This window comes from Papaver somniferum, chromosome 4, assembly GCF_003573695.1.
Source record: "Papaver somniferum cultivar HN1 chromosome 4, ASM357369v1, whole genome shotgun sequence".
Lineage (NCBI taxonomy): Eukaryota > Viridiplantae > Streptophyta > Magnoliopsida > Ranunculales > Papaveraceae > Papaver > Papaver somniferum.
This window is the reverse complement of record NC_039361.1, coordinates 65,828,643-65,839,890: the sequence shown is the minus strand read 5'-3', so window position 1 is coordinate 65,839,890 and position 11,248 is coordinate 65,828,643. Positions and strand designations below refer to the sequence as shown.

Here is an 11,248-nt window from a genome sequence, read left to right as displayed (position 1 = left end):
CCTAAAGATTTTTGGAAGAGATCGGTGACACAGTTAGGGAAAAGAAAAAATAAACTCCTCGCGGCTCTTATTTTTTTTTATTTCTTTTGACTTGGGAAAACCGAATTTACTGTTTTTTACAGATATACTTGTCACATAGGAGTCAGTTGTTATTTAGTTGTTAACTAGCGTGTCATGTAGCACCATTGAAAAAAAAGACCAAAAAAAAAGGAATCATGTTAATAGGAGGGAAATAATGTATTTGAGGAGGGCAAGATTACGACGAGGGAATTAAAATGTTAAGGGAGGGATTGACTTCTTAAAATAGAGATGAAATGTCAGATATCTACTTGAACTTAAAATCAAAAATTCTAAAGATGTTCTTTCTCCAGTGATACAAATGGGAGGTGTTTTGGTCAATGGCAGGTGTTAATGGAAATAACAAACAACTATTTGAAACTTACTTCATGAGATAACCCACATCAGTACATCACCGTATACCATGAAAAACTATTCATTTATCACCGGATACCATGAAAAACCATTCAATTTTAGTTGTAAATTAATCGTATCTTCAAATTTTAATTGCAAATTATTTATTTATTTTTCTCAATAATAATTTTTATTAATAACCAAAATTTTCAAAGTTATAAAAGAGAAAAATCAAGAAAAACTAAAATAGTAGTTAAAAAGGAGAAAGAAGCTAGTATATGTAAAAAAAAGAAAAAAAAATTAAATGAATCTGTCGTAAGCTTGATTCTCATTCTCAATTGGCACTAGGAAAGGTGGTCTGGAGTTGTATATATTTTGTTGTCTTTGATCCAATCTTGATCCTCTCTTAGCAAGAGTGTCAGCTGAGAAATTGATTTCTCCGTAGCTGTGACAGAGACTCAGATCATCTGTACTTCTACAAATCTTGCTTGAACTTTGAAGATTATGTAACTGCTGATGTTATCCTCTCCATTAACCAATTCAGCCTCTTTCTAAGCTTTTTTTTCGCTCACACTTTATACGAAAACCGAAACACCTTTGATATCGGATTGATGTCTTAAATGTTTGATTGATCATTTTCATTATTTTCTCGACGAATGAATCAAAAGTCTAATATTCAGCTGTAAAGGAACCCATTAAACGAGCTCTGACTGTGAATTTGCGTAAATGAGTTTAGGGTTTTGGGCGTATAGTTGGTATTTCGAAAATAGTTTCTTCTTTTCATTTCATTTGACCATGACCCGATATTGACTAGAATTTAGTTAATTCTCCCTCCTCAAATCCATTTCTTCCCTCCTATTAATAGGACTCAAAAAATTGTAACTCAGGAAAGATTTAAAAAAAATGATTGGCTCACTCTCACCAATAAAGTGAAAGGAATCCGTAAACCGCTATCTTTTCTTTTTATAAAAAAATAAGAGTCGTGCTGTGACGAGGTCACCCTCGTGACAGCTTCGGTAAGGGTGCACTTTATAATCGTTGGATGAAGCAATTTAGATATGGGGATGGGTGCACTTTATAATCGTTGGATGAAGCAATTTAGATATGGGCATATCCCGAGATCATATTTAAGATATGAATATATTCTTATTTTTCTTTTCCATTTATTTTCGTAATTAGATCCGTATATTTAGTTGGATTGCTCCGTGTGTCTCCCAAATAAATCAAACCCATGCATAAGAATTTATCCTTTTAACTTTTTTCTATTAAACACCTGAGAATCGTGCTACGCAAAGTCGATCACTTGGAAATAACTTGATGGAAATGATCTCTAATGTTAGTAATCTTCTAAACACATAGTTAATATTTTCGTGCATTCGAATGGTTCATTTTAAAGTGGGAGATTCTTTTAATATTCATTGTTTAAATCGTTTACAATAGGGATGATGGAAAAACCATAGTAGCTCTGTCCGTCATCGTCATTCTTTAAAATATAGTGAAACGATCCGTATTTGATGGGATAATAGCTATGGTTGCTTCATTCAAAATTTTAAGCTAACATTTTTATACAATTATTATATAGTTTATAAAAAATTCTATTTAAATCGTGATTTTGAATTAAAAGAAAACCGCACCCTTACACAAAACCAATAATGAGACCCCTTGCTTGCTTTTGGGGTGGTGGGATTCACAGATTTTGTGTCTTAGCGGTTTCTACATGGTTTAATAAGACGATCTATATAGAATCATCAATAAATTTTTTTCTTTTACTCAGAAAGAGCAAAGTTTATTAAAGAAAAATCAAGGATACCACAAAATAGTGGAAGCCAAGATTGTTATAAAAGGTGTTTTAATGAAAACACATCAAAGTAAAAAGATAAAGGAATCTAGCCTTAAGCTAAGAAACACATGCATTGACAAAAAAATCTCAAACTAACACTAAGCAATGCCTAACACCCCATTCCAGTTGAATAACAAACTATTAATAGAAATGTTCTCAAAAATCTTTGTGCCTAAAGACCAAGTGTATAACAGGCATTTTACTTCATTCAAGAGTTGATTGTAGTTCTTGTATTTTCCTTGAAATAGTCTACCATTCTTTTCATTCCAAACTACCCACCAAATTACAAAAGGAATCATGCTCCAAAGTTTATGTCTCCATGATCTATCTTTCTTTCTATTCCACTCCCATATTGTTGCTTTAACATCTTCCCTGAAAACCTACACAAGCTTAAAACTTGTGAAGAAAAAATTCCAGAGCTTTCTTGTTTCTTCGCAATGTAAAAATAAATGGGAATTAGACTATGCTGCCTTTTTTCACATGATACATCCATTAATCACAATGGAGTTATGCAAGGAATCAAGAGTTGGAGTTGCATTGTAACATAAATTCCAAGTGAAGAATAACACCTTCTGAGGTATCCTTGGATTCCATAAGCTCTTATGTGGAAATCTGATGAAACCTGCCACTTTAATAGCATCATAACAAGATTTTACAGAGAAAGCATTACCCTGATTCCATGACAAGTAATCATCACCAACTTTAGTTAAAATAGGATCATTGATTTGACCCAGCAAATCTGCAACCATAATCACTTCCTCTTCTTTGAGATTTCTAGTGAAATTGAAATCCCAAGCACTGTCATTGTTAGTCACCTTCACCATATCTTTTAAAGTGGCATGTTTGTTTCTGGAGAGCTTATAAAGAGAAGGAAATAATCTAGCTAGAGATATTGTTCCAATCCAGATATCATTCCAGAATGAACATATATTACCACTTTGAATATGCATTGTAGATAGCTGCTGACCGATGTTCTTTGACTTAAGAATGCCAGTCCATAGACTCTTTCCCACTGAGGTTTTAGTGTCATTTGGAAAAATAGCCTCAATAGAGCCACCAAATTTTTAATGCACAATAGATCTCCAGAAGGCTCTTCTTTCAGTATTGTATCTCCATATCTATTTGGCATGTAATGCTCTATTCATAAGTCTCAGCTTTTTTACTCCAACACCACCTCTTTGTTTTGATAAAGAGACTTTTTTCCATCCCACCCAACCTCTTCTTTTACCATTTCCCCATAGAAAACTTCTCATTATACCATCCATTTGTTTTTCTATAGAAGCAGGCATTTGAAAGAGTGACAGATAGTAGATAGGAAGGCTACAAAGGACATGTTTAATAAGCATCAATCTTCCTCCTTTAGATAAATATCTTCTTTGCCAATTGCTTAATCTTTTTTGGAACTTCTGTAAGATTACTTCCCACACTGTAACCCAGACTAGCGGTCTAATCTCTATCAAAATAGTTACGACAAATTCAAATTGACAAAATAAACTAGCTGAGAAGATTAACATAAATACTTTGATAATAGATATAAATTAAACTGGATTTTAATTCAAAACTTTCTTTTCATACATCGATGAAACCTCAAACCTAAACCTTAATTTGCTAGAAGGTTTAAGGAATAAATAAAAAAAAAATAAGAAAAAATAATAAAGAAATATTTACTTGCTAATTTTTTTATAGAAATACTGTTATATCTGTGATGTAATATCCAACGGTTGTAAGGTGCACCCTTACCGAAGCTGTCACGAGGATGACCAGCACGACTCTAAATTTATATACTATGCCAATTAATCCTCCGAGGATTCATGTTATGCAATATTTTTTCATCGGTCACCCGCCATGAAATCAGTCTTTGAATACAAGAAAATTTATTCAACGCCTAAAGTGACTAGCCCTAGCAGAAAGTTCAGTCAAGCATTCTATTCAACGAATTACTAAACGTGAGGTTCTTAAGAGTCTACTCGTTTAATCACTCAAATAGATCGCGTTTGATTTGATGTAGATACACTAGATTGCTAATTACAGCTAACTGATGACTTGCTTATACACACAATCAATCAATTCAAATCATGGAAATGCCATGCCTGTGTCATGAAATTAGATTAGCTATCCAGTACCTTGCCACTTGTATGCATGCCCATTTTTAAGATCTGAACCTCAAAACAATATAAAATCAAAAACTTATTAAACATAAAATATATTTATGTCAATCATCTGATCTGACATAGATAGAACTCGCATAATCAACACCATCCTTAAAGTAACCAGTGCCAAGTTTCATAGTTTCTTGGCAGGAAGAGGCCGTGCAGTTGGAACATAAAGTCTAACAAGAACATAATACATAACCACACACCCCTACAGTTTAAATTGGAAAGAAAACCTAACTGTTACTATTATTAAACGAGCATTTTCGGCTCCGCAAATCCGAATGCAACTATGGATGGTTATTATCACCAAGACTTCCCATTCCGAAAGCATTGATCCGCTCCTGTACCAATGAAAAACACAGTTACACTCCTTATCATTAATTCATTTCAAACGAACAAAATGATAGTAATTCCTTACTGGGTCGATCATAATTGATAATCCTTACATTAGTATTGCTGGAACTCGCAGCAGAACTACCTGAAGAATGCGGAACGTACCTCGCCCACTGTCATTTTATTTACACAACCAATTGAAAAAGAGCATTTAGACCAAAACACCATAAACAAATGCATTTTTGTTAAATGAAATCAGAAGTATGTGCACTTTTATGACGAATATATACATACGTTTTTCGCTGCAGAACTAAAAGCTTCTCGATGAGGTATCTCGGGATTGGCCGTTTTGATCCTTTGGATTTCCTCCCTTTCATTATAATACAAAGACAGATATAGGAAATTATTAGAACCATAGCTTAACATAATGCACTAGTAAATAAGTAGCTAGTATATAGGGTATAATAGATACTGATGTCTCACTTCATGAATCGATTATAAGCCGATGGAAGTCTGTGTTTCCTCTCAGGTGCTGTTTACAGAAACCCATATTTACATGCAGCAAAAAGGAAACAATAACACAATCATGGAGATACTTGAAAGGACAAAAAAATGTGATTATGAAATGAAATAACATAAACGGATTTCAATTTAATCAGAAAAGAAAGAAAGCTGGATCAAGATACATACGCTTAACAACATAAGGAGCATTGGAACTTGGCTGCTGGTCGAATGTTAACGAGGATGAAGACATAGACGATGTTTGTCCCCCCTTTCTATGTTCAAAGTAACCCTGTTTTCCAAGGATTCACGCATAATAAGACGTTATTATGCAGGATAAGGAAAGTTAGAAGACACAAAAAGGTCATTATTGATTATATGTAAACACTAAAATTTCCTATCTTCCCTTTTTATTACTGCTAAAGTTCTAATAGCTAGCTAGGCCTTTTTATTATACTCCATTTAGTCGATCAAAAAAAAAAAAAAAAACTAGTATCAGCTAGCTAGGTATTGATATCTTCAATTAGTTGAAGATAGAAGTCATCGAGCATAGCTATATAATTCATACATTCAGCATTGGTCTACTAGAACCATGTATATCGAACATTGTAAGGACTAATTCATTACCTGGGGAGGAGGAGGATGCTGAAAGGTTCCACTAGTATTAGGGCTCATGCTCTGTTGCTCTAAAGCAGTTGATTGATGATGCACTTGGCCTACAGGCCTAGTGCTGAGGAAGGAAAGGCAATTACAATAACCACATTTCACTGTCACTGTGTCAACAGATCGTTTGCATGGAACTCCAACCTGAAATGACAACCACTGCTTCATTACTATCATGATAAACTACTACTGCAAGTATCAAATACGTATACACGAACTCAGCGGATATGCATCTTAGATGAACTGAAGTTCGATGTTTACAAATAATGAACATATGCTTAACTTCTCTTTGCCTCAGTCAAAGAGGTGAAGTCGTGGTTTAGATACTTAAATTTAGTCGTTTCTATATACAAAAAGTTGTGTGCATCAAATAGTTCAAATACTATATGTATTTTTGATCTTTCAGGTGTTCAATGAAATCCTAGCTATACATGTGGTGCTAGCTAACAGCAACATACAGTACTTAGTGGTAGTAGTTGTTGTTGTTGTACTGGTTCAAAGTTGTTTCTAATCATGCATGGACAGTTTCTAGTTCAAAAGCTTTTTCCATCTTTCATGGGTTTGAACAATCAAAAACTATAAATAGTTGAACAAAAAGGTGAAGAAACTCAATCAAGTGAACCACAAGTTATTAAAATATGTATGGGATACTGATAATTACAGCTAAAACAGTGTTGCAAAAGTTGCAGCGAACATAGCATAGATGCTCAGAATGAGAATGGATATCCATGATGAAGATGCTGATCAGTCTAAGCTGATTTAGCTTTGAGGAAGAGATCTAGAGGGAAATGAGAGCGTGAGTAGGGATAAAAGAGAGAAACAGGGGCGGTTTTGATGAACTTAAATTATAGAGTTTGTGAATGAGAAATGAAAACCTAGGGTTTCTTTTAGGAGAGAATGAATGTATTTGTAGGAGTTCAAAAAGAATATCTAAGGTTTACTATAATGACTTCTCTCCTCTATTTCTTCTCCTGATGACGAAAATGTGAAGCTAGAGAGAGAAGGGCTGCACGGCCATATGGTAGAGCTACCTAGGCGACAAGTAGTCATAAATATGAAATCCAACTCATAAGTTTTTGTGTTCATATCTAATTAGGTTTTTTGATCGGTTCGATCAGCTCCATTCAATGTATGAGGTTGTCCAATAAGATGATGCCTCAATAGCCAACAACAAGGACCATTAATAGTCTAAACATCAGTACTGGTACTCTGATATAAGCTCATATTCCATGCATGCAACCATGCATGCCTGGCCCTACCATGTACGGCTAGATGTTTAGTATAAGTTACGTACTTCCTTTTCTTTATTAATACTAGTAACAACAATTTAGCATCGTCAAATTGACTCAAAAGATAGGTAAAGCCAAAGGGTAGTAAATGGTGAAAATCATCTTCGAAAATTTTGCCATCTCAAAGAGTAAACCTCAGAAAAATCGAGTAAATGATAGTAGCTTTTCTTTCGTTTTTGATACAAGACAGGCGTAAGTATCCCACATCGAAAGGAAAAGAAAATACAAGAGTAAGTAAGTAGCTACACTTTTAGTTTTTATGATGGAGTAATAGATCTTAGTTGCGAGCACTAGCATAGTTAACAATTTACATGCCAATGGAGACGGAGACCATATTGGGGTTACCCAAAACTACACCAAATTCAGGAATCCTGTAGTTTCTCTTTTCCAGTAACACTTTTGTCTTTTTTCCAAACAAGATTCTTGGAGATTTTTATTATTTCAACAATTATATTTCTTCTTATTTAAGGAAATGCTGAGATACAATAAGGGTCCGATTTATGATGAGGACTTGATACAAAATTCTTGGATAAGAGCATTTATCTGTTGGGTAAAAGAATTCAAATTTGGCCATTTTTTGAATCCCCATCCCCATGGAAGTAGGCCTTCCTTCATATGCAAACACTGCATTAGGATTTGGATCATTGGCTATTTCCAAACGGGATTGGGCGCATGGTATTTGTGGGGGTTTAAAATCATTCTACAAGTCAGTGAAGGAATGGGTTTTAAATCTTTGTGTTACTGTGTAGGATCAAAATTTTCACCTGGCTTAATTTTAAACTGAGCCTAGGTAGAATATTTTAATAATAAGAAACTCTTTCAGGAGAGGCTCTACAAAAGACAATTCAAAAACTGTATCAGAAAAATCTTAGCATCTTTTCAATTCTTGGCAGCACAACACTCTGTCCCTTTTTTTGGTCCATTTGTGGAAACTTCTTCACTAGTCATGTACTTAATTGAATAGTGATGCATTGTTTAGTCAGAAGTCATACTACAGACCCCGTCAAAGTTTGGTCATTAACAATGATCTAACATCTCTAGCTATATGATCAATTAATTTGAGACATTATTAAGCTAAAATGGATTGTTTTGAGACACCTAGAGTAGTAGTACATTCGTACTAGGTAAGAAAGCTTGGTTCATGTGGATGAAAACTGAGGAAAATGACCGATGATAAAGTCACATGTCACTCTCATCTAAATTATTCAGTAGGATCATTTCATATGTTAAGGGGTTTTGATTTGACAATTCCATTTAGTTTCTATAAATGAAGATTATGTCTGTATTCACTTACTATATTCAACTTGCTATTTTCATATAACTCCATTTCGACAAGATTTTGTTTCTCTTTTCTCAAATATTTACCATTATTTCTTTCAATCACAAATACACTTATTTTTTTCATTACTATGCTCTATCTGTCATGTTTAGTACTCTTTTCATTTGATCTTCTCTCCTCTGCTCACAAATTTTAAGACCATTAACGGTTTTGGACAATTCAACAGATCTGTGAAACAAAACTTTTCTACCTATTTCTAGAAAAGAAGAAATAGAATCATATAGCTACTAGACTTCATCAAAATTGGATCGATGTGTTTTTCAATTTTATATGGAGTGTTTAATTGGATTGTCATGTATAGTAATGGTGGTATTGTTTTGTCTTAGATTCTTTCTTCTTTGTATATATCATCATGACAATTTATTGGACATCTTGGATTTGATGCTGATAGATAGAACTAGAGCAGTAGTAGTGCTAGTAGAGTAGTATAAACTTTTCCGGTTGTTAAAAAATTGAAGTCTCATTTTACGTTGTTCTATTATCCTTTCAACCCATTTTCTTAACATGCAAAGACATGTACCCACACTACCCACTCTTTCTTTCCTTTTTCTTTTTCATGAAAGAGGCCAACCTCATAAAATGTATTAATAAGGCCCATAATTAAAATCGGAAACATGGCACACATTTTTCAAGATCATACACCATTCATCAAAGTTAATATATTTCCACCAGTTTTTGACCAACAATCATGACATTTCAGACATAAATTCCATATCAGAATTCCATAAGGGTCAAATTAAAACTAAAGTGTATCACTGTACAAAGCACTAACCCAATATCATCACGAACATGTAAGCATAACTTATATGAACTTAGGTTTTCAAAGTAAGAGTTTCCTAATAAAACAAAGTAGTAAAATCTAAAGTTTCCCAATGAAACAAAGTTGCAGTATCTAAAGTTTCCTAGTGAAACAAAGTAACAGTGTCTTGAGCAATAATGAAGTTCTGAATCGGTCTTTGGAGGTCTGAATCGAGTTGAATCATCTTGAATCGGCATCGGAGTCTTGGTAAAAGTTGAAACTGATAAAGTTGCAGATGATTCCATTGCTAAGATTGAAGTTGTTCTTGTTGTTGATGAAGATGATTCTTCTCCAAAAAGAATGTTGGGTCTTAAAAGAAAAAATAAACTTTTTGAACAAACTCAAAATCAAAACAAAGCTAAATTGAGTTAAAACCAAAATCTGTTACTGAAATCCGACTGGGAAAGATAAAGCAACCCTTTAACAAGAAACAATAAAAGAGAAAAAGAAAGGACAGATAAAATAATAACAAAAAAATCTACCAAATCTTACAAAGATGACAGCATGAATTAGAGAGGAAATAAGAGAAGTTTTGGTGGTGATTGACTCAGCTTTCTCCCATGGAAGCAAATCTGAGCCGACGGCAAGCTATGTTTTGGTTTTTTCTGTTATCACAAGAGGAAAGAGAAACATAAAAGAAAGAGGTTCGCTACGTATACCCATTCAATACATATGTAGCATGTTTGTTTTTTTTAGTGTCATCTGCAATCAAGGTGTTTAGTACGAGTCTTAGTTTTAGTTTAGTTTTGTTTCGATTTTCTTGACTTTCCCTGGTAGTTTTTGTATATTCTTATTTTTCTAAAATACTCTCTCTTTAAAATAAAAAAGTTAAGACTTGATTAAAAGTGTGTAATTGCCCAGTCCAATTAGGGAAGATGAGTGCATGGTTATGCCCATTTCATTTGCATGCATTTTCGGAACCAAAATGGCAAATTTAGACTTGTGATTCAGTTTCTGGGACCAGTTGTGAGGATTTGCGGTTCACCGATTTCACCATCAAAAAGTTGATGTGGCAGCAGGCAACTTATAACAGACCACTTTGTACAGCGCGGTCTCACTTATATTACAAAACAAAATGGTTAAAAGGTGTGTTGGCAGTGAGCCTAAGATTCTAACCAGGAACTCAAATGGGTTATTTAGACTCGTGTCCCATTAAAGTGACCACCACAGCATAGGGTCCTTAAAATGACCAATTTCATATTTAGATCCCACTCAAACGGTTGAGTTGACGGTTAGAAAACTATAAGTTAAGTCCTGATTTTACTAAATTTACCTTTAACTTAAATAAGGGATGGAAAACCCAAATACTTGGTCCTGGATTCGTTTATCTTCATTGCATGTTAGTTTGTTCAGTCACACCGGATCCGTTGTCAGATAGTAAAAAATAACAAATTATTCAAACATACAATTCAATTTGAAACGAAGTTTTTTGTCACGTAACTAGTAGCACTTGAGACTAACTAGTTGGTCTGTAGTCTTTGGGCTTTATTTCTTGCGAACAAAAAGCCCATGTTTGGGTATTTTATTTTATTTCAGTTTATTTCCTTTCTTAGGGTTAATCATTGGTTGTTTACACCCGTTGGGTGATTGAGTAGAAAAGTCGGCTATTTATTGGTCGCCTGAGTTGTAAGAGAAACCAGTGAGAAAATTAATGAAAGTTTAGGCTCTTTCGTAAGTTAGGAATAGAAGGTATTGCAGTCAGTGAATCTTCAATTTTGTTTCATGATAATTGATATCAGCCATTCTCGATCCCGATTCTTACAGTTATGACCCGAGGTGTTGATAAATCTACTACAATAAAAGAGGCTGCAGCTTAATTGCAGACTCACGCAGATCCATTGCTTTCTTTGGAAGAGGTTGTTAAGAACATCTCTTCTGAGGTTCGCACCTTATCTAGTAAACTTCTTCCCGTTAAAGAAT

General features: G+C 34.1%; 2 protein-coding genes across 2 annotated transcripts; both read right to left on the bottom strand.

Moving 5' to 3' along the window:
• Positions 1 to 2,727: 2,727 nt before the first annotated feature.
• Positions 2,728 to 3,201, bottom strand: LOC113272638. The gene has a single exon (XM_026522448.1). It carries the CDS (start codon positions 3,199 to 3,201, stop codon positions 2,728 to 2,730), a length of 474 nt encoding a protein of 157 aa, XP_026378233.1.
• Positions 3,202 to 4,497: 1,296 nt separating this feature from the next.
• LOC113273952 (protein CRABS CLAW-like) lies at positions 4,498 to 6,758 on the bottom strand. The gene is made up of 7 exons (XM_026523512.1): positions 6,563 to 6,758; positions 5,866 to 6,045; positions 5,428 to 5,530; positions 5,221 to 5,269; positions 5,032 to 5,107; positions 4,851 to 4,910; positions 4,498 to 4,745 (listed from the first exon to the last, which is right to left on the bottom strand). The coding sequence occupies exons 1-7, from the start codon at positions 6,629 to 6,631 to the stop codon at positions 4,692 to 4,694; spliced, it is 591 nt and encodes a 196-aa protein (XP_026379297.1). The 5' UTR covers positions 6,632 to 6,758; the 3' UTR covers positions 4,498 to 4,691.
• Between the last annotated feature and the right edge of the window lie 4,490 nt (positions 6,759 to 11,248).